The sequence below is a fragment of the Martes martes genome (genome assembly GCF_963455335.1).
Source record: "Martes martes genome assembly, chromosome: 4".
Taxonomy (NCBI): domain Eukaryota; kingdom Metazoa; phylum Chordata; class Mammalia; order Carnivora; family Mustelidae; genus Martes; species Martes martes.
The window spans coordinates 172833070-172856961 of NC_137891.1; the positions used below are offsets into that span (position 1 = coordinate 172833070).

The window sequence follows — 23892 nt, forward strand, 5'->3', positions numbered from 1 at the left end:
AGTACTGATTAAATGGTGTTAGAGGTTAATGCAAAATCTTCAAATGTATTCATGTGATATTATTAAAATGTCAATAGCTGTAATCTGAATGAGAAGCGAGTGGTCAGGAAGAAAATGAGGCAGACGTGTAACAGTTTATAACCCTTAGAACCGATTTCTGTAAATAAAAAAGGAAGGAGGAAAGCAAATGCATGCACAAATTCAGACCGTTTTTATCAGACCTAAATCCTACTCTCTTCCTTACACAAAAGATTAAGATATAAAAGGGAACTTTACTCCAGAAGAAGTGCAATCTCATCCCCCAAAAAAGAAAAGGAAAGAAAAGAAATTGGGCCAGAGAGATCTTAACAAACTTTGGTAAGGCTCAGGCAGGAAGTCAATGCACTTCCTGCTTGCCCAACTCCTGTGGCCCCAGACTGCACCTTCGCAAAGTTTGCCCGATGCTGTTACCACTCGGAATGCAGACAGGGCCCCCGGCAAAGCTGGAGTCTGAGTGCCTAACAAACATGGCCACTGGTGCCCAATTAGACAACCCAAGGTTCTAACCAACCCAAAATGTTACCTATTAGGTCCAGACACCTTTCCCAGCCACTTTTATTAATAATTCTAAAAGATAGCACCCAGGAGCACCTGGGTGGCTCAGTGGGTTAAAGCCTCTGCCTTTGGCTCAGGTCATGATCTCAGGGTCCTAGGATTGAGCCCCGCATCAGGCTCTCTGCTCAGCAGGGAGCCTGCTTCCTCCTCTCTCTCTGCCTGCCTCTCTGCCTACCTGTGATCTCTGTCTGTCAAATAAATAAATAAAATCTTAAAAAAAAAAAAAAAGACAGCACCCAACTTGTAAACTGTGAAGTGACCTCTGACGCCCCGCAGACTGCCTCACTCACAGCAGAAGGTGGGCTCGGTCAGAGCAGCCCTTATTCAGGGCTGCACTCCAATGGGCAGGCAGCCTTCAAAGCCCAATTACCGCCAAGGTGAGGATCCCTCCTACCTGCTCCAAACCCGAACTCTAGCTCATCTTCTCCCTCACCCCACTCAAAGAGGGTAAGCTGTCATATGACTGTCTGATAATTATTTTACATTTGCATTTACATTAAATTTACATTACTTTACATTTTAATAAGGGGTGATCTCCTAGTTGACCAGAAGAATGAGGCTCAAACAGCAGCCTTCCCGGCGGGCTAAGCAGAAAAAACATCTCTGGGTATCTTGAAGTACATACGCCTGGTTGTAAAACAAAGTACAGTATTCAAGTGTCAGCTTTTAGTTGAAAGGGGTATTGTTTTAAGTATCTGAAAAGGTAGGGAGATATTTGTGTCTAAATGTCTGTAATCCTTATCTTCTGTGAATTACTGGAATTACAGCCCGTGGTACTGTGACTTCACTGAAGGTGTAGAAGTCTCCAATGGGTATTGCCAATAACTTCAGGGTTTTAGAAATCCTGAGGCTTTATGAGCTCAGAGAACTATAAGGCTTTGGGGGCAGTAAATTTCCCTAGGAAGTAAGTCCTGCAGAAAAGGAGAGCTTTTTTTCAGCCAGGACTTCACCTAGGGATGACTAGGTTCCCCAGATCCTCTATGAGTCACACTCTATACCCACTCCAGAAAACCACCGAAGTGTATGTTTCTAGGGCTGCTGATCTGACCCCATCAGAAAGGCGAGGAGCCTTGGCTCTGCTGGTTATTTCTGAACCCTAAAGAGCTAGTGACAGAGAGGCTATGGCTCTGCAAGACGACACAGAACTGGAAATAACACAGAACTGGAAATAACAAGCGTCAGCAAGGACGTGGAGAACAGGGAACGCTTAGGCACTGTGGCTGGGAGCGTGAACTGGTGCAGCCACTCTGGAAAACAGTATGCAGGCTCCTCAAAAAACTAACCAGAGAAGTACCAAAGGATCCAGTAATTCCACTTCGAGTATTTATCTGAACAAAACTAAAACACTAATTTGAAAAGATATATGTACCCTATGTTTATTGCAGTGCTATTTACAATAGCCAAGATATGGAAGCAACCTAAATGTCTACCGAGAGATAAAATGTAAAGGTATAGGGTGTATATATACACAATGGAACACTGACCGGCCATTAAAAAAAAAAAGAATGAAATCTTGCCATTCGCAACAACATGGATAGACACAGAAGGTATTACGCTAAGTGAAATAAGCCAGACAAATACAAATACTATATGATTTTACTTATATGTGGAATCTAAAAAAAACAAATGAACAAACAAAAAAGACAGAAACAGCCTCTTAATATAGAGAACAAACTGGTGGTTGCCAAAGGGGAGAGGGAAGGTGAAATAGCTGAAGGGGATTAAGAGGTATAAGCTTCCAGTCATAAAATAAATAAGTCCCGGGGATAAAAAGTATAGCATAAGGGATATAGTCAATATCACAATACACTTACCACAGTGAGCATTTCATAATGTATGTAATTGTTGAATCACTATGTAGTACATAGTGATTCAGCTATACTTCAATTAAAAAAAAAATACAACTTGGGACACTTGGGTGGCTCAGTTGGTTAAGCGTCTGCCTTTGGCTCAGGTCAAGATCCCAGGGTCCTGGGATCGAGTCCTACATCGGGCTCTCTGCTCAGTGATGAGTCTGCTTCTCCCTCTTACTCTTCCTCTGTTCTCTCTCTCTCAAATAAGTAAATAAATAAAATCTTAAAAAAAAAATACAACTTACAACCTTGCTTGCTCTGTAAGAAAAGGGGTTTCAGAAATCATCTCCAAATTATACAGCCAAATGACTGAAAGATGGATGCTTCTAACAAACCCGTCGCACCAGCCAAAATTACCTACTCCTTGTTTCCAGACATCTTCTGCCTTTAATTAGACCACCCAGTGGGGGAAGAATGGCCTCCAATTTTCGAATTGCACTCTTCAAAGCCCAGTTAAAAAAGAAAAACAAAAACTAAGCAAACTCTCCACCATCAGGTGCTGATTTCCAGGGCTCAAAATTTTCTCTCCCTCTGAAATCTGAAAGCCCTTACTATTGGTGCTTCTTGTTTGGCACTACACCACTGCCCTGGGCTGTTTTTAAATTTGTTTTGGTTTTTAATCTTTTCCTGTGTATGTATCTTATTTCTACAAACACTATACATTCTTTGAAGCCAGGAACTGATTGTGCTACAAAATTAGAAGCTGGAATTGTATTTCTGAAGTTTCTTCCAACCCTTACAGGCCTCTGTCTCTAACCCTCACTCTTTGTCCATCTCCCCAGTGCTAAGAACAGGGTCAGGTCTACCTACAGCAGACCGCCAGATTCTTAGTTTAATAGTGGCTGCAGGAGACAGGGGCAAGTGGATGTCTGCTTATCAAGAAGGCAGGTGAACATGAAAAGAATGAATGAAGAGCAACTGCTTCATCTTGGTAAGGACCTAATTCCATTAGGAGATCCCCTGGTATACATTAATCATACAAGACAAGACTTGTTTAGGACCACACAGTTGTCTATGCAGAACACCGAGCTCATGCATTAAAGCTCTGTCCCCAGAAGAAATAGTATTTACCCTCTCCACCAACGCCCTCCCCTCCCCTTTCCAGGTCATTCTCACTGGCAGGACGGGCAGCACGGGACATGCACATAAAAACCCAAATGCATTTCATCTCCAATACAGCGTACACTAACCTGAAGCTGTTCCAGCATGTTCTACAGACCACATCTTTGGAAACAGGTCTCACTGTGGTCACTACAATTGCTTACTAGGCACAAATATCAAAAAATAAGCAAAAGCTTGATGATTACTAAGTAAAACCATATGACAAAGTACCTTATGTCTCTGCTCCCTAATCTTTTTTTTTTTTTAATATCTTATTTATTTGACAGAGAGAGATCAGAAGTAGGCAGAGCAGCAGGCAGAGAGAGAGGAGGAAGCAGGCTCCCCGCTGAGCAGAGAGCTGGATGTGGGGCTTGATCCCAGGACCCTGAGATCATGACCTGAGCCGAAGGCAGAGGCTTAACCCACTGAGCCACCCAGGCGCCCCTCTGCTCCCTAAACCTCAAACACAAATGGTAAACCCATTCATTTTCATCAAGAATGCAACGAGAGGAAAGGAATCCTAAAGGCATTCACATAAATGGTCCTATAGGGAAATAGGGAAACTGACTTCAAACCCTTCAAAAATAAAGCTATGAGTGCTATGACTAGTATTTTTAATACGGTCCTTAAAGGATGTGGTCAGATTTGATCATTTGTATCAAAAGTCTTTAAAAATGTTCCTATCTATTGATGCAGCATCCCACTCCCTGACCCTCATTAGGGCCCTGGAGACACACACGAAGACTTATGTAACAGTGTGCTTGTTGCTGCATTATTAGAAATCTAATAAGATTAGATTATTAGAAATCTAATAAGAAAGAAATCAGAAACACTTAAATATTCAACAGAAGACTGGCTAATTGTATATTCATGTGTCTGACTGACAGACAACCATTAAGAAACCAATAAGGAAGAGTATTTGATGACACTGGAGAATGCTCATAATATAGTCAGTGAAAAAGACAAGTCAAAAAACATTATACATATGGATAAAAAAAATGTGGTGTGTATATATATAATAGAATACTACACAGCCATCAAAAAATGAAATCTTGCCATTTGCAATGACATGGAAGAAACTAGAGGGTATTACACTGAGCGAAATAAGTCAATCAGAGAAAGACAATTATCATATGACCTCTCTGATATGAGGAATTTGAGAGGCAGGGCAGAGGGTTGTGGGGGGAAGGGAAGGGAAAAAAATGAAACAAGATAGGACCAGGGAGGGAGACAAGCTGTAAGAGACTCTTAATCTTAGGAAATAAACAGGGTTGCTGGGAGGTGGGGGAGGAAGGATAGGCTGGTTGGGTGATATACATTGGGGAGGGTATGTATTACGGTGAGTGGTGTGAACTGTGTAAGACTAATGATTCACAGACCTGTACCCCTAAAGCAAATAATACAATATATGTTAATAAAATTAACATGAATAAATAAATAAATAAATAAGTAAATAGAACATTACACATAGTATGTGCTCCATTTGTAAAAAGAATATGCAAGAGAAAAAAGACTGGCAGGATATATAATAAGATAGTGATTGTCTCTTCTTGATCTTCAAAATTGGATATAATCCTTCTCCTAATACCCTCCATGTTAGGAGAAGGAAAGGAAAAGTGAATTGGGGTAAATCGGAGGGGAAGACAAACCACAAGAGACTGTGGACTCTGAGACACAAACTGAGGGTTATGGAAGGGAGGAGGGTGGGGGGGATGGGTGAGCCTGGTGGTGGGTATTAAGGAGGGTATGGATTGCATGGAGCACTGGGTGTAGTGCATAAACAATGAATCTTGGAACAATGAAAAAAATAAAATTAAGATGTTAAAAAATTGGATATAATCAACATATAGAACTTTTTAAAAACATTTTATTATTTTAAAAGATGAGGCTATAATGACGTATCACCTCCTACCTGTCAGAATGGCTAAAATCAACAATACAAGAAACAACAGGTGTTGGCAAGGAGGTAGAGAAAGGGGAACCCTCTTGCACTGTTGGTGGGAAGACAAACTGGTGTAGCCACTCTGGAGAACAGTATGGAGGTTCCTCAAAAGTTAAAATTGGAACTACCCTATGACCCAGCAACTGTACATTTAGGTATTCACCCACAGAACAAAAAAATACTAATTCAAAGGGATACACGCATCCTGATGTTTACACGAGCATTATCTGCAATAGCCAAATTATGGAAACACCCCGTGTGTCCATCGATTGATGAATGGATAAAGAAGATGTGATCAGGGGCGCCTGGGTGGCTCAGTGGGTTAAAGCCTCTGCCTTTGGCTCAGGTCATGATCTCAGGGTCCTGGGATCGAGCCCCACATCGGGCTCTCTGCTCATCGGGGAGCCTGCTTCCTTCCTCTCTCTCTCTGCCTGCCTCTCTGCCTACTTGTGATCTCTGTCAAATAAATACACTTGATCTTAGCCAAAAGGCCGAGAAGCGATTCTGTCAAATAAATAAATAAAATCTTAAAAAAAAAGATGTGATTATAATATTCCCGATGGAACATTACTCAGCCACAAAGAATGAAATCCTGCCATTTGCAACCACATGGATGGAGCCAGAGAATATTACGCTAAGCAAAATAAATCAGAGGACATATACCAAATGATTTCACTCATATGCGGAATTTAAGAAACAAAACAAATGAGCAAAGTGGGGGGATGAGAAAGGGACAAACCAAGAATCAGACTCTTAAAGAGAACTGCTGGTTACCAGGGGGAAGGGGGTTGAGGGGATGGGCTGAATGGGTGATGGGCACAAGGAGTACACTAGTCCTGATGAGTACCAGGTCCTGCATGGATGTGTTTAATCGCTTTGCTGTACACCTGAAACTAATAATACACTGTATGTTAACTAACTGGAATTTAAATAAAAACTTTCAAAAAAAAATAAATCAAAAGAGGAGGCTGTTAATCTGCTTTCTATGGCTTTTCAATGTTCACTGTTACTCTTGGATTTGTCCATGTCATTGGTCAGTTTCAGAATAACCTGAAAGCCTTAGGGAAAGTCCAACTCTTTTATTTTATAAACTTTTTAGGTCACTCCAAAAAAAGGGGGAATTTAACCTTCTGGAATAGAGAATGCCTCACTTCCTGAATCTATATCAACTACTTCCTATTCATCAGTTCCTACCAAAATAATCGTTTTTCTAAATCTAGACTCCAGAGCTACAATTTATTGCCCTGGTCTGGCTCCCTCTGCAAAGGGGAGAGTGGACATCGTTCTGACATCAGGGGTCACGGCATACACACATCATAAGGGCTGGTGCTGGGAGGTCAGATTCTAAACCAGCTGGCCTGTGAAGTCTGAACAACCAGCATCCAGGTCCCGAACTTTGGTGTATTTTATGCTCCAAGAGCACAGCAGAGGAACATCTTGGTGTGGAAGAAGTCACCAGTCCTAGGCACAGGAGGGCTAAGCGGCTCTCCGCACTGCATGGCTTGAGGAATACCAGAGACCCAAACCACCCTTCTCATCACGCGCTTTGCTGTCCGTTCTCCTATGTGCTCTGAAAGCCTCACAGTCAGGTGTGAGCATTCAACTAGATAGGGAGTGGTCTCTGACTGGGGTAGGGGGCATCATCCACAGGTGCATGTTTTCCAGGAATGCCACGAACTGAAGGAAAGCAGAAGGCAAAAAGGTCCCATTAATAATACACGGCAGATTAGTTCATGGGATTTACCAGATACTTCCTAATAGAAAAGTCCTTCCTTGAGGAGTCAAGTTTTGATTGGTGGGGCCAGGGGGTGGGAGGGAACAAAATACGAGAATAACAGGAAGGGTCAGGTGCAGCGCTTCCAAACTGGTCAGTCAGTCTGGCCCAGAACCATGTTTTGTTTGACCCTCCTCGACTTTATAACTGGGAGGTTTGACATAGATATCTATCTTTGGCATCTCTTCAAAATCTCAGAAGATTTAGCACCACTAGGCCGGCCATTCCCCATGGTGACGACTGGCTGTCCCACTGGAAGGGTATGTGCTCCCAGACTCCCAGGGGCCACGTGCAGAAGTGACTGGAAATGATGGCACCCCTGGCTTGCCCCCCTGGTGCCTGTGCCCTGTCCTGCTCCTGCAGGAGTCAGTCTCTAACACCAGCTCTAGGGTGGGGGGTTTGAGAGGAGGGAGTAATAAGGGCAACAGTCTTTTCCAGTTCATTATTCTGTGTTTCTTTGTCCAACCTGCTAACAACACTCCACCCAGAGAGGCGATATGTACCCTAGGAGACAGAAGAGCTGTCATTCTTCCCATAAAAGAGAAACTAAAACTTATTCTAGTCCTGAAAGTCCTGGTTGGCTAGGAAAAAGGTCTCAGAGATTTGCAAAGACTGAATGCCCACGCTAGCTGTCAAAGGATCCAAACGGCTAGTTTCTAAATGATAGCGTGAGTAACATTTAAAGAATATAGTTCCTTTTCCTCAGAGCACATCCCCTTCAGGGAATCCACCCTTAATCCCCTTAGCTGGAAATCTCAATTCATCATGTGCCAGCAGGGGCACTGACTCAGAATTTGACACAGAGTTTTACAGTAGTTCCTTCTAAATTCTAGGGAGGAAACTTTCCAACTGCCTAACTAGAAATCCCTGTTTTGTTAGAATAAACGCTCAGTACTCAACATAAAAATGGTTCTAACGTGGACTCCCTGCCCCAAATAATTTGTTACTTTATAATTTATTTATCCATACAATATAATTATCTTCTTTGATGACCTGGATATGAAGGTATTAGGTAAACCACTGCCTTAAATTCATTGATACCTTGTTTCTCAAAAACTGGTTTTCAAGTCACAAACTTGACCCCAAGTCAACATGGTTTTCAAGTCACAACCTAGTCCGGTTTAAGTATAAAATTATCATGCTTCTATTACCACATTTATATCTCAGAATATTATAGTTTTAAATCACTGTAATGGTTAATATAAACTCAGACTATATTATGAATTAACATAAACAAAGCCAACCAAGTAAAACCTATAGGTACCGTAAATACTGGGAGCATGGCAGAAATGGTGATAAATCATGCCTGCTCGGAGGCAATGCTACACAAACATGAATCAAAAACATTTTTCCACAGAGACAGAAAAAAAACCACACTAAACTTACTTAATAGAATGATGGCTCCACCACTTCTTTTTTCCACTTAATAACGTCCAGATAATTTGACAGCAGCTATATCCAACATGTTTAATTTAGTTAGAACCTCTCACTGTCCGGTTTTCATAATCTGCACTCTAAAATTTCAGCTCAGAGTAAGACCACTCCATGTCAGTTTCTCCGTGAACCTGCAGCAGCCCCCGAGGCAGCCCCGGCAGCCAGCACTTGCTGGGGAAGCAGCCAGGGTAAACCCCCAAAGCCCGATCCCTGGCCTCCAAGATCAGATTTTCTCATGCAAACTATTCCTGACACACAGCAAACTGTATTCAAAGGCAAAAGAGAACAACCAAATGCACCATTCTCCCTCTCGCACCAGAAATGATACATAAGCAGTCAACACCCTTTCTAACCCGGGGACTGCCTTGGAGCAGAACTGTGGGATCTGAGTTCCCTCTCCAACTACCATGGGGACAAGGAGAATGGCCAGGGCTTCGGGGTAGGGAGAGAGGGGGCAAGACTCACCAGGAGAGATGAGTAAGACAAGCAAACTGAGATGTCCTCCAAGTTCTTGGCCAAGGTGTGTGTTGTGCTAAGATTCCCTGGCCCCGAAGCACAACCAACCCAATGCTAGAGCAAATGGCTTTTTTCTGAGAGCAGTTCCTTGGAGTTTTCTCTCTTTGTCCCTTGTAAGTTCCAGACATTCTTGGACCTCCTGCACAGCCTTAGAAAATGGTACTGGGTGCCTGGGTGGCTCAGTCGGGTAAGAGTCTGACTCCTGATTTTGGCTCAGGTCATGATCTCAGGGCCTGTGTAGGGCTCTGTGGTCAGTGGGGAGCCTGCTTCAGATTCGCCCTCTCACTCTCCTTCTGCCCTCCCAACACCCCTCCCCCAATAAGAAAATACTCAAAAATAATAAAAAATAAGTTTTTAAAGAAGAGAAGAGTATTGATAGAGTACTAAATTTGAAAACTTCCTAGGAAATACCAAGGAAAGGGGCTTAGAGTAGAAAGCATTCTATTTTTTAGAAATAAGACTGATAACAACCTAGCCCAGAGCAACAAATAGTGGGACACTGGATGTTCGTGCTTCACCTGGTCTGATGGAACATTTAGCTTTTCTTACGTCAAAAGCCTCTGAGCTGCCCGGCAACTCCACTTTGAACCACGCTGCACTGTACTTACTGACGCTCATCATTTTCTCCCCTCTCTTTCTACTGTTTTCCCTGCACAAAGCTAATACTCACTTAACAAGTATTTATTGACTATCTGCTCTGTGTACGGTGGTAGATAAGAGAAAAGGAGGTCCCTGACCTCACTGAGCTTACACTCTATTATGGATATAACAAGACTGTGTAAAAATTCACACTACATAGAAATAGGCCATATAGGAAGTAAATATCCCCTATCATCAACTACAACTGACCATCTGGTACATACTATTTCAAATAATTTTCTGTGTACCTGAGAACTACGTCCACCCGTATTTTGTAATATATAATGTTTTGCTACTTCCTCCCCTTGAATAATCAATCTTGGAGTCTTTCCATTATCTTCTTTTAAGATGGGTTTCCATCTTTCAAGAGAATCCTTTGTACACTTTCCCCTTCACACCACTGTGATTCCCCACTTAGGACTCTTCAGGGCTTGGGGGAGGGCTGGAATAGTCCATAAAAATGCCATCTCCCCTGGGGCACCTGTCCCAGGGACTGCTCAGAGGCTCTACCTCCTGAACTGACTGTTCTGTCTTGTTTCTTCCCCATAGTCGGGTCAGCCTGTATTCTCGCTTTGTGCCAACAATCTTGGGTTCCATGTACTGAATCTCTTCCCCCCACCCCTTCTGCTGCAGCTTGGCACCAGCAAGTTTCTTGCCCTTCTTTGCCCCTGGAGCTAGGAGCCAGCCCTGCTTACCCCTAACCCTGAGATGGGCAAGTACCTGCATAGCTTCCTGCAAGGGACAGAAAAGATGGACAGTTGTAAGAACTGATGTCTCTTTGTTTTTCTGGTGTAGATCATCTGCCCCTAATTTTCCTTATTGCTTTGAAAAGCTTTTCTAAGATGAAAAAATAAGAGTTGCTTGGATTCTCTCTTTACATGGGTCTTTTTTAGTTATTTACACCAAGTCCTACTAAATCCATGGACTTTATATTAAATATCAGTATCCAAAAAATATGGCCCTTTCTTTTCAAAGGATATATAATTTTTAGTTGTGTGTGGCCATCTTGAAATGTGGGGAAATGAAAAATAAGAAGTACTGTACATTGTCTCTTATTGTCAGTGCACCTGGGTGGCTCAGTTGGTTAAGCCTCTGCGTTGGGCTCTGGTCGTGATCCCAGAATCCTGGGATCATGCCTCGAGTTGAGCTCCCTGCTTGCTGGAGAGTCTGCCTCTCACTCTGCCCCTCTCCCTCCGCTCCTGCTCTCTCTATCTCTCAAACAAATAAAGTCTTAAAAAAAACCAAAAACTGTTTTCTGTTGTTTTTCCCCAAAGAGCAAGACCACGCCCCAGAGGTTTATATAAGTCAGAGGCTATACAACAATCTCAAATGATAGTATTTGGAAGACAAGATTAAATTCAGAAATACAAAAGACTGTGAACTGCTAGTCAAACCACACTTGGGCAGTCTGTGCCATCAGCAAGTCCAGTCAAAGGGGGAAACTGGCTGTTTTTAGCTTTGGCTACTTTCATCTCCTTTTTTAAGCTAAACCTAAAAATCATAAATGCAAACAGAAGGTTTATTTGTGCTAGAAAGTGGAATGAAGAGCATTGACATTGTGCTCACCCACCAGCTTAAACTAGATAGGAGTCACAAACACATGACAGCCTGCTAAAACACAATACTAATCAATATACTTACTCATTGATGGCCTAGAACATTATATAGCCCATTTAATAAAATATGTTGTCATCAATCTATATGCTCCAAAAAGATTTAAGATCCAGATATGGTAATATAAGTTAGTCCCTGGGCATGAATGTTCAATGCTCCTCAGTATAAGTGTTTCTGTATCCCTCTGAGGCAGGGCCACCACTGGCTGAGAGATTATCTAAAAAATCCTGATAAACATTTTCTCCTCTATCTCCCTATTTCAAATCTCCAAATAAGTAGAATTATACAAACAAACTAAGGTATAAATGACTATATTTTCGTGTGCTTAAAATAACCAAATACAGGGGTGCCTGGGTGGCTCAGGGGGTTGAAGCCTCTGCCTTCTGCTCAGGTTGTGGTCCCAGGGTCCTGGGATCAAGCCCCACATCGGGCTCTCTGCCCAGCAGGGAACCTGCTTCCCTTCCTCTCTCTCTGCCTGCCTCTCTGCCTACTTGTGATCTCTGTCTGTCAAATAAATAAATAAATAAATAATCTTAAAAAAAAAATAACCAAATACATTTAGAGGAATGAAAGAGTGAGTATCCAATATAGTATAGCTTTCCCCAGATTTCCATGTTTCCCTGAAGAGAGGGCTCTCCCCAGCTCTCTTGCTTCAGACTTTCTCCAGAACTTAGCAAAGTCCAAACCCCAGGATCCCAGGCTTTCCAAGCTGTCACTGGTGACCTCTCCTCAGGGGAAGCTGATGGTTACATCCCTGGTCTCAAATCTTCCAGTTCAGGGCTCTCAGGTCTGCAGGTGACAAGTTAGCCTACTCTAGAATTATCCCTCCCGAAAGGGCAAATTCCATGCTGGGTGGGTCCCGGCTGTCTGAACCAGAGTAACTCCCACGCTAGCCCTAATCAGAACTGAGTTCTCAGAGACTCTGTAAGTGTTCAAGGGTATGAGTGGATGGCCCCTTTATGTTCTGAGATTAAGAACGCCCCTGTGTCTTTGGGTAAGAGCAAGAATTTTAAAAACACTTAGAACAGCATCTCTCTATAAAAAAGGAAATGAATGAATTCTGAATAATTCATGAATTAATAATATATGAGTTCTGAAGTTCTAAGAATTTCTCCTATAGATCTTAGCCATGAGAGCTTAAAATCTAGGTCTGGTGCCAATCCTTGAGCCAGCTTTAGTTGTAGGTACACTTAAAACAAACAAAAACACAAAAACAAAAATATAAAGTAGAAAAATAAAGCAGGTTGATAAACCTCTTTAAAGCAGCATGGTTAGAACAAAGGAGGCGGAAGTCAAAAAGAAACTCCGGTCTGGTCCCAGCACTCCGACCACAGCTTGGTCACCTGGACTAGCCATTTAAACTTCCAGGGCTCATTAACTTCATTGATACAAAGACAGGGTTGAGGACGCTGGTCTAGATGCCTCTGATAACTCTTCCAGCTCCCAAAAAAATAATCACCATTCTAAATTCCACTCAGTTTTGTTAAATGCATCTCCACTAGGCAAACTGTGGATACTTTTCCTTTGTGAATCTTCATACTAGATACTATTCAACTACATTAAAGTCAGAGGTGATCTCTTATTAAGAACAAGCACTAAAAATAAAAAAAGATGAATCTTCTGTGTTGGGTTAAAAAAAAAAAATAAAAGAGGGACTAGAAAAGAACCAAAAAGAGACTTTTGTTTCAACATTTCTACAGAATATGGATCACTTTACATCTTGTAGTTAGTTTTAAATTCTCTTCCTTGATCAGGAAAGTGAAACAAGTAACAGTCAGCAAGAAGAAACCCTCCAGTCTTGGGCTGTATTTGAGAGGGAGCTTAATGCCAAGTGCACATAAAACTGTCGCCTCTTTTGCTTGCGGGCCCTGAAACTGCAGCAAAGTGGCTCAGGTGACACCCTGACCCACCCCATCTTCAAGTGACTGCTGAAGGATCTCACAGACCTGCCATGGAATATTCCACATCAAGGGAAAAGAGGGTGATGCTAAGTTGGCAAAATGTATTTGATATAATTTTTTTAAAAGATTTTATTTATTTCTGGGATGCCTGGGTGGCTCAGTTGGTTAAACGTCTGCCTTCAGCTCAGGTCATGGTCCTGGGGTCCTGGGATTGAGTCCTGCAATGGGCTCCTTGCTCAGCGTGGAGCCTGTTTCTCCCTCTGCCTGCTGCTCTCCCTACTTGTACTCACACTCTCTCTCTCTGACAAAGGAATAAATAAAATCTTTAAAAAGAAAAAAGATTTTATTTCTTTGAGAGACAGTGTGCGAGCAGGGAGGGGCTGGGGGGGCAGAGAAAGAATCTGAAGCAGACGCCACCGTGAGCATGGAGCCTGACTTGGGGCTCGATCCCCTGACTGCTGCAAATTCGGACCTGATCCGAAACCAAGAGTCAGATGCTTAACCAACTATGCCATCCAGGCACCCCTCAAATATAATCTCAGTGAAAAAAGTTGGATACAAAAACCATACAAATGCTATGGCCACAGCTATATAAGTTTAGTTGATGAAAAGAACATACAACAAAATTTTAATAGTGATTCGTGTCATGGGGTGGGACTATTCCCCCATTCTCTGTCTAAATTTTCTGTAATTTTTTTGATATTTAAAATGTTTTAAAATTGACCACTGAAGAAAAAAATGTAAACAAATCTCATTCTAATTTATATTATTCCCAGCACTTAGTAAAGTAAGTAATCTTCTTCATTGCTTTTTCTGTTTTTATCTAGAATTTTTCTGTTTTTATCTAGAATTTTTCTCAGGTCAGAATTAAAAATATTTTGGCTACCCACATTACACATCTGTTTCTAAACATCTTGGGTAAAGAGCTCAAAAATCAAGCTGGCAGAAATCAGGTCATTTTGTAAGATGTATTTTTCAAACAAAAAGGGGACTCTGGACTGGCTTTCACAAGTTCCCAATCTCTTCCTGGGCAGGATCCTAAAGGAAACACTTATTCCCAATGTCCCACCTTCCCCCACCTTCCCTAACCTTAGCAGGTTATCAGCATCCTTTTTCTGTGCAGGGCTAGACAGTGACTATCTTCACCTTTATAGGCCATACGGTCTCTGTGGCCGCTACTCAACAGCCACTGTAACACAAAAGCAGCCATAGATGTGGTGCGCCTGGTGGCGGGGTAAGCCTCCACCTCTTGGTTTCAGCTCAGGTCATGCTCTCAGCATTGGGAGATCCAGCCCCACTTCCGGCTCACACCTCAGCGGGGAGTCGGCTTGACATTCTCTCTCTCCCTCTCCCACCGCACCTCCCCACCCTGCCCCCGCACGCATGTGTTTTCTCTCTTTCAAATAAATAAATAAATCTTTTTAAAAAAATTTTTAAAAGGCAGCCACAGATGCTACATAAATGAATGAGCGTGGTTGTATTCCAGTAAAACTATTTTTTACAAAAACAGGCAGTGAGCCAGATTTGGCCTGTGAGCAGTAGCTTGCCAGCCTGTGGTCTACACACCCTAGAGAGCATCCATGGGGCTCGGAGGGATGGAGGAAAGACCTGAATGTCTACTTGCTCCTCCTAAGGAATGGCTGTCAAACCTTTTCACAGCCACACTGATCTAAAAGAATTCTCTTTGAAAGTGTCACTGATGAATTTTTCCACCAAAAGTCACAGAACGGGTACCTTGAATGTAGCAGTTCCCAGCCACATTACCGGTAGAATGATACCTACAGAATGTTTTGCAATTAATTTACTATTAATAATACAGGACTGGTTTTTCAAATGATTTTTTAAAAAAACATTTATAAAACAGGAAGCAGTAGATCAGTCTTCTCCCAACAGCCAGCCTGGCCAGCACAATCCTGGGCATGTCTGCGGTAGCAAAGGGCCGTACACACTGTATGTTTGCATCAGGAGCCTTACGGGGCACTGCATCCAGCCCCTCTCCATCTTAAAATAACAACCCCTTTCTCTAGCTAACAACTCAACATGACAGGTTTGGATCAGTTATAGTCTTACTAATATCCATCAAAGCACACATGAAGTCAAACAAGAGGAAATGGGAGATAGCCAAGAAGGGTGAGAGGAACTGATAAGGCCTCCTACAACCAAGCTGAATAATTTGCTCACAAACTCTTCTTTTTATAAACTTGCACTATCGTTCATCTTAGAAAAACTGGAAAATGCATGAAAGTAAAAAAGAAAAATTAAAGCCCCAATGAGGCAATAACTATTATCATTTTAGTTCTATTCCCTCCAAGTTATTTTTCTGTGTCTATGAGGAAAAAAAAAGATGTTTTTGATAAAACTGCTTTCTACTTTCTTCATGATTATGTCATGAGCCCTTCCCTGTATTGTTCAATATGGCTCAAAAATGTGATTTGGTAATGTCTATATTAAGAGTCCATCCAATGGATGGACCATATTTTATTTAAAATTTTCCCCTGTTGTCGGATATTTATATCATCTCTTTATTTTTTGGAATACGTTAGAAATTGAACATAAGCCTATGCAAGTCATAAAACTATTCAAATATAATATTTTCTATTTACGTATTTGACAGCAGGTATTCCCTAAAACATAGTAATTTCTGGGGCCCTCCAGGTCAAGGCACATCAGAGTGCACATTAGTGACCACAGGAAGAGGCCTACAACCCAGAACGAGCATGGGGGCACTGGACCCGCACACGGGAAAACTGGCCATCTGAGTCCTTGAACTTCTTCACTAAAGGCAGATCAGGTAGTGTCAACCAACGTTGCAACTGTGGCCCATGTGAGATGCTGTCACAAGACTGAGCCTCGTCTGCCCTCTCTGCAAAACCCAACAGAAGAAAACTGTTTTGCCTTGACTGCTATTACTAAAACTGTGTAGGAGAAAGGATGTTAAAAAGCTTGTGGCACATGTTTTGTTTATAGTATATAGTAAACTTGTGGGATATTTCTTTTGAAATAGAGGGTCAACTAATTGGTCTTTCTCCCATGGGTGCCTGGAGAGGGTCCTCTGCTGAGTGTTTTCTCTGCAGGGCATCATGCGTAGAATGTCGTAACGAACACATGTGGATGTTAGCTTGGCAGCATCAACAGTATGGGATGCTTCTGCAAGTGGCCGGGGGCCCAGAAACCTCCAGAGCCTTTAGTGGTAGAACCCAAATATATTTCCCTTAATCTAGCTGCCAGTCAGAAAATTAAGACAAATTAATAATCTAGTTCATATAATTTATAATGCTGGAAACCTTGCCTCCTAGGATAAATTGTGTGCTCTTAATTAAGCCAAAGGAAAAGGGATATAAGATAACTTAGCAGAGGGAGGGAGTTATAATTGTCCTCTTGAATTACACATAAAAAAAGCTCCAGTTCAGATTCCAGTCTCCAGATTGAAAGATACGAAGTAAAAGGCACACATGTATATTTTAGAAAATATAAAAAACAGAGAAAAATTAAGGCTGAGCCAGTCAAGGTAATACAACAATGTTATTCTTTTACTTAATGATGGGAAAGGAACACATCTGATTAAAATGTAAATCTAACGTCGTATTTACCTACTGGATTTTTTTTTTTTAATATTTTATTTATTTGACAGAGATTACAAGTAGGCAGAGAGGCAGGCAGAGAGAGAGGAGGAAGCAGGCTCCCCGCAGAGCAGAGAGCCCAATGTGGGGCTCGATCCCAAGACCCTGGGACCATGACCTGAGCCGAAGGCAGAGACTCTAATCCGCTGAGCCACCCAGGCGCCCCCCTACTGGATTTTTTAAAATTACTTTTCAAACCTAATATTCCCACAGTTACCTGGGGGATAATTCACAGTTTAAGTGGAGTTAACAAAAAACAAGCACAAGGTGGTAAGGACAACTTTCTCCACACACCCCCCACCCCACCTTCTGTACCTTTCTGACAAAGAGCCACACATGCACGGGACACGGACTCTTCGCTGTGTGCCTGTGCCACAAGAACTTTGGACATGCAAACAGAAAAGGACCAGGACTACAGGTATGTCTCTCAAGAGCACAGGAGGAATCAAGTTACATGTAAATTCGTCAAACACGCAAAGAAATCACTGTCACCTCTTACTTCCAACACTGGAAAGAGCTGGAGTCAATGCTTCAGGACAGAGGTACCAAGGGACCAACAAAGCCACGTGAAACGAACACTAAAATGTCAAATCCCACAGAGTTAACGGTCACAGTATCTGATCACAAACAAGGCCTACAGAGCCCATATGGAAGTATCTATTTTTCAAGACCTAAGTCAGCTTTACTGGAAAGTGGCAGTAAAGCCACAGCACGCACTTACCTTACCAGTGCATCTGGTTTGCTTAGCTGGTTATTAGGAATACAGTTTTCCATTAAGTCCTTGTGTGTACTTGGGCTCTTGCTCGTGCATTTTTGCTTCTTCTCGTTTTTACTAGATGAGGAAGGAATGCTCCCGTTTGTGGCGCTATGACTGCGAGGTGATGAGTTCACAACTCCGCTGGCATTTTTGTAATTTTTTGAGGAAGCAGTGCATGAGTCCTCTTTCAAGAGATTTTCTGTACTTCCCACAAGATCATTATTCAATCTTTTACTATTGATATGGTTTTCCATATACTCAATTTCTTGTATTTTCGAGTCTACAGGTTGTAGAATATTGTTGTTATTTATTCCAAGGTTGTGTTTTTTGGCATCCTTGTCCTTTTCTTTCCCTTTTTCTCGGTATTCTATCTCTGGCAAAGTTGTGGAGAGTTTTTTGTTGGCTGTGATACCTCCGTTGTGGTGTATAAGGATCGAGGAATCCATATCAGGCAATCCTTTGGCTGCTACAATACCAAAAACAAACCAACAAACAAAAAACCCACACCGGAATATTTAGTTGTATAAAACCACAGCACAGACTGAGTCAAGAAACTGCATTATCTATGGTTAGAAACTCACTATATCAATTTGCAAACTCACTGAGAAGCAATAACCACACCACATCTCGCTAACTTCAAGAAGCAAATCCAGATAAATTTGAGAAGCTGCACATTCAGAAAATCACCATCGTTTATAAACACCAAGCTGTTATAGCTCTGGCCTTGAAAAGAAGATTAGGATTTTGTAATTAAATCATACTTATCAGTCAAATCCAACTTGCCTATCACTGGGATGAAGAGGACACAGGCCGGTCAGACTCTTAAGAGGCCGTATTTTAAGAGATGCTAACCAAACTGTTAATAACTTTACTGAAAAGACAGCGATTACATGAAAGAAGAGGTGTGATGTAGGATAGAGGGCATTATCCTTTTCTTGATCGAGCATTAAGGTAATAAGAAGTCTGTGTCATTTATTAGACCACTCGACAAGAATTTTCTGTATGAGGTCTACACACTCCAGTTTGTCCAAGTCTACTTGAAGAGGTATTTTTGCACCATCCAGAGAGTAAGAGTTTGGTATATACCAACTAAAAACATGACTCTAAACTTCCAACCCTCAAATCAAAGAAAACTGATCCTGCTGTCAATCCATCTGCTGAATTGGATCTATGCCCATTAGAGAGATCCTGTTAGAAAAAGCTCACTTTAAGATCCACCTTGCATCATATGAACCACTTAGAATGAGACCTACCCACCTCTGCTCCATTCAGAAGAATTTTAACTTATAAAACAATTGTTTCTACCTCTCGATCTTGCTTCTACTTTGGTTTTTGGCCTGCCTCAATTACAAGCTCACAGAGTTATACATATACATTGCTACTGTGAATAAATATTTTAAAATATTTATAACAGATAAAATATTAAAATATAAAATAAGCTATTAAAATAAACATAGTAAAAGCACATGGTCTTCGGACACTAGGTAGTTAACCCCCACACCCTGTTACTTCATGACCAAACAAAGCAATGGCCCTGAAAGGGAACACTAGAAAACAGGAAAATCCTTGGTCATTTTCCAAAGTCCTACCAACTTTGCCAGGGGAAAAAAAAATTCTACTGATAGACAAAATAATGACTCATATACTAAGCCAACACAACTTCAGGGTAAAGACCTACCTTCCTCGGCCTCTTTTTCCTGCTTCTGTAGCATCTGTTGCTCTGGGGGGAGAGCTTGTTGAAGAAGCTGCATGTAAAATTCGTTCTCTTTTTGCACTTCCTTCTGCTTCCGTAATCGCATTTTGTAGCTTACATAACTTTTGAAGCCAAAGCCCAAAGTCACCACAGGGTACCCAATACTAGAAAGAAGAAAATCTAGCCAGTTATCGCCAGTAAAAAACAAACAACACATGCATCAAGCACATGAGGACACCTAGGACTGAAATAAAGAAAGAAATTCTAAATGACGATGGTATTAGAGCACTTAGTAAACACAGACATATATGGGATGTCTGCTGTGGAAATGAGAGGCAGCCGGCACACAGGGAGCAGAAGGACTGCTAGACCATTAGAGGCTGCCCACCAGACTCTGGCATTCTTCAAACCAGCTCAAGAACTTAACCCAGTGACTGCTGGATATACTGGCTAATGCCTTTGATTAACAGCAAACTCCCTTGTGCATTATTAGAACTTGGGCATCTGTATGCTTTTAAGAACAGGGCAGAGATTTTATGATTGGGCATAAGTGAACACTGTAAGTGTTAGAAAATCAAAAGGGACACGTGTTCATTTTTAATACCATAGCCAGGGTCAAATTCAGGTGACTACTTTATTCTTGCTGCCTGAGGGGTATTGTCAACTAGCTGTTCCTGAAAAATCAGTTCATAAATCCTGTCATACATAAATTCAAGAGTTACTTAAATAAGTATTGATATTATCAGTGCCAATATTTGTTTTATACTCCCAAGTTAAACCAGCTGCACTTATAACTCTAACCTCTGGGATAAAAAGTTGAAATATTTTCATTCAACTCATCAGTCTGTCTAATACCATTTCAAAGCCTCTGCAACCCTGTCAAAACTCATAGTAAGCTTCATTAACATTCAAACTTATAAATTATAATTAGCCCAAATGCGATCCCACTATAAATTTAAAGTGACAAGTTTTATTGACCAAGTTATTTAATTCACTTGCCTGTGAAAAGACTTTAAAATAATAGAAACTGTATCTTTTTAGTTGATTCTATTTATTCTGGTTTCTGCCATAAATATTAGCAAAAATTAAGTCAGTTCATTTAAGCGTCATGAAATAGCCATACATTTCATCGAGGCATTTTAGAATCGTTATCTGATTATAATAAAAATAGATAACATTATCAGACACCTTTGTGCTTGAAATTAAGTTACATATTTTACATATATCCCCTCATTTCCTCTTTCCCATGACCCCACAAGATAGGTTCCTAATACGCGGGTGAGAGAGCTAAGGCTTAGAGAGGGTGACAGGTCTGAGGCAACAATGCTGTTAGGGGAAGGAGCTGGGGTTCAAAACACTCATCTGCCTGAACAGAGGGCTCGCGCTCTTTACCACTATGTTATGTTGTCTTCTGGGTTCTTGTAAAAGCTCTAAGAAAAAACTTACAATTGAACTTACCATTCTACACTGAACGCACTGAACAGACTTACAGATTAAGAACATACATAATACTCACCAGTGAGCAGCAAATGGACGACAAAGGTCTACATGAAAATTTTTGAGATCTTTAAATCTAATTGCTGCTTCAATATAAACAAAGAGTATCCAGAGGGACACTGTGGGCAAACATACTCCCCTTTCTGTGGGAAAGCAGTAGAGAGACAAGCATCAGTGATACGTTAAACTAACATAACAGATGGGCTGTTTTGGAGACAAGTTCAACTACGGTAGCTTTCTTACTTTTTGAGTATGGCTGACACACGATGTTACATCAGTTACATGTGTACAACATAGTGATTCAACTTCTCTATATGTTATGTTGTGCTCACCACAAGTGTACTTACCATCTGTCATCACACAAGCCTATTACAATATCATTGGCTATATTCCCTATGCTGTGCCTTCTACTCCCGCGACATTCATTCCATCACTGGAATCCTGTACCTCCCACTCCCGTTCACCCATGTTGCCCCTTCCCCTATGCTTCTTCCCTCTGGCAACCACCACTTTGTTCTCTCAACTACAGTAACTTTCATTAAGACTTTCAAACTAATTAAAAAACAGTATGATCCAGGGGCACCTGGGTGGCTCAGTCAGTTAAGTGTCCAACGCTGAGTTTGGCTCAGGTCATGATCTCAGGGCGAGAGATCAAACCCCATGTCGGGCTCTGCACTCAGCACAGAGTCTGATGAGATTGTCTCTCCCTCTCCCTCTCCCCTGCTCCCCACACTCTAGCTCATTCTCCAAAAATAAATAAACATATCTAAAAAAAAAAAAAAAAAAAAAAGGAGTATGATCCAAACTGAAAACTTCTATCTGACAAAAGAAGCAATGGAATCACAGACAAAAATAAAAGACAAACATCTGGCAAAAAATATTTACAATATGTAAAAGAAAGGAGTCATAGCCCAACCATACAAAGAGCTCCTACAAATAAAAAGGCAACTGAAGAAAAGAATTTGCAAATTATAAAAGAAAAATACAGATGGCTGAAAACATATGAAAAGATGTCCAACTTCACTACTGATTAGGGAGATACAAATGTTTCAAAAAAGAGATTCCATTTTTTTAGCCTATCAGATAAAGCAAAAATTTAAAAGACAGGTAATACAGGGAGGGTAAGGCAAAGGGCTCATTCTCAAATACTTGGCAAAAATATAAAGTGGGGCAACATTCTTAAGAAGGCAGTTTGTCAGTATAATTAAATTTAAAATCTTATACATTTGACCCAGAAATTCTAATTCTGGGAATCTACTCTACAGAAAAAAAAAAAAAAAGCCCTGGAATAAATGTATAAGAATACTCACTATATTATTATTATGTTTTTTTTGTACCAACTTCTTTCTTTCTTTCTTTTTTTTTTAAATTTTTTTTTTTTTATTTGACAGAGATCACAAGCAGGCAGAGAGGCAGGCAGAGAGAGAGAGAGAGAGAGAGGAGGAAGCAGGCTCCCCGCTGAGCAGAGAGCCCGATGTGGGGCTCGACCCCAGGACCCTGGGATCATGACCTGAGCGGAAGGCCGAGGCTTTAACCCACTGAGCCACCCAGGTGCCCCTATATTATTATTTCTAATAGCAAAAAATGTAGAATCTTTTTAAATGTGTATCAACAGAGAACTGTTTATGATAAGTCTGTATACTGAAATATGATGCAGCTTTTCAAAGAATGATCTGTAGTAACATGATATGTAAAATAAAATAAATTCCGGAGAATGAGTTATTACACAAAGAAATGTTTCTGACATTTAACTTCTGTTCTACAACTTTTTTTTTTTAAAGATCTTATTTATTCATGTGAGTGAGAGAGAGAGAAAGAGCACAAGCAGGGGGAGAGGCAGAGGGAGAGGGAGAAGCAGCCTCCCCACTGAGCTGGGAGCCAGACAGATGGACAGACAAGGGGCTCAATGCCAGGACCTAGAGATCATGACCACAGCCAAAGGCAGATGCTAAACCATCTGAGCTACCCAGGCACCCCTGTTCTAGAAATTTTTTATTCTTAACTATAAGCTTACATTTCTTTTATAATTAAAAACAATTTTTGTGAGTGCCTAGGTGGCTCAATCGATTAACTGTCTGCCTTCAGCTCAGGTCATGATCCCAGAGTCCTGGGATCCAGCCCTCCATCAGGCTCCGGGCTCATCAAGGAGCCTGCTTCTCTCTCTGCCTGCCACTCCCCTGCTTGTGCATGTTCTCTGTCTCTTTTTCTCTGACAAATAAATAAAATCTTAAAAAATAAAAATAAAAACAATTTTCAAGGGAGGAAAAAGCAACTTGCAATATAGAATAAATAAGATAAAAATAATGAGGTAATTTCCATTGATTTTTAGAATCAAAATCTGTAGGCTAGGTCTGTCTGTGCCAGGACAAGATTAATAATGGGATTTTTTTTTTTTAAATGTAGATGGACGACATAAGCATGAGGTCCAGTAACTGTGGAAAGAGCTCCTCTGAGACTATTTAAGGCAATTGAGTTATAGAAGAGAGAACAGGGAGTTAGGGGAGGGAAATCAGTAATCTGAAGAACTAAATGGCTTTTTACTAAGGATCTTTGGGATGAAACAAAAGAAAAACCACAGTATCTTGGAATTACAAAGAAGAACTTTGGTCCAACCTCCTTATCATAGTGAAGAGTAAAGTAAGGCCCAGAGTTTATGCAAATTGGGTCCAAGTTCACAGAGATAATACTGGGTCTGCTCCTAAGGAGAACTTAAGTCCCCTTAGACCTAATCCCTGTAGTATAGAAAATGGTAAAAGCTCTGTGAAGGCAGCAAATGGCCTCAACCATTCTTACAGATTTAACATACAAAAAAAGGGGCATTTTCACAGTGTACAAAGACAAACAGCAGCCCCTAGGATAAGGCATTTTCAAATTCATTTCAAAATGCATTTTCAAAAATTTATATTCTCTAACTCCCTATATTAATTTCCAAAGCTATCATATACATAAGCACATTA

At 41.1% G+C, this 23892-nt stretch overlaps 1 protein-coding gene across 1 annotated transcript in view; it reads right to left on the minus strand.

Moving 5' to 3' along the window:
- Window positions 1-23892, minus strand: part of MACO1 (macoilin 1) — a 60715-nt gene that overhangs the window by 19602 nt on the left and 17221 nt on the right. The window contains exons 4-6 of the mRNA XM_080803156.1: window positions 20955-21078; window positions 19424-19602; window positions 17710-18211 (exon numbers count right to left, since the gene is read on the minus strand). Of these exons, the coding sequence (XP_080659282.1) occupies window positions 17710-18211; window positions 19424-19602; window positions 20955-21078 (805 nt within the window). The remainder of the gene's footprint in view (window positions 1-17709; window positions 18212-19423; window positions 19603-20954; window positions 21079-23892) is intronic.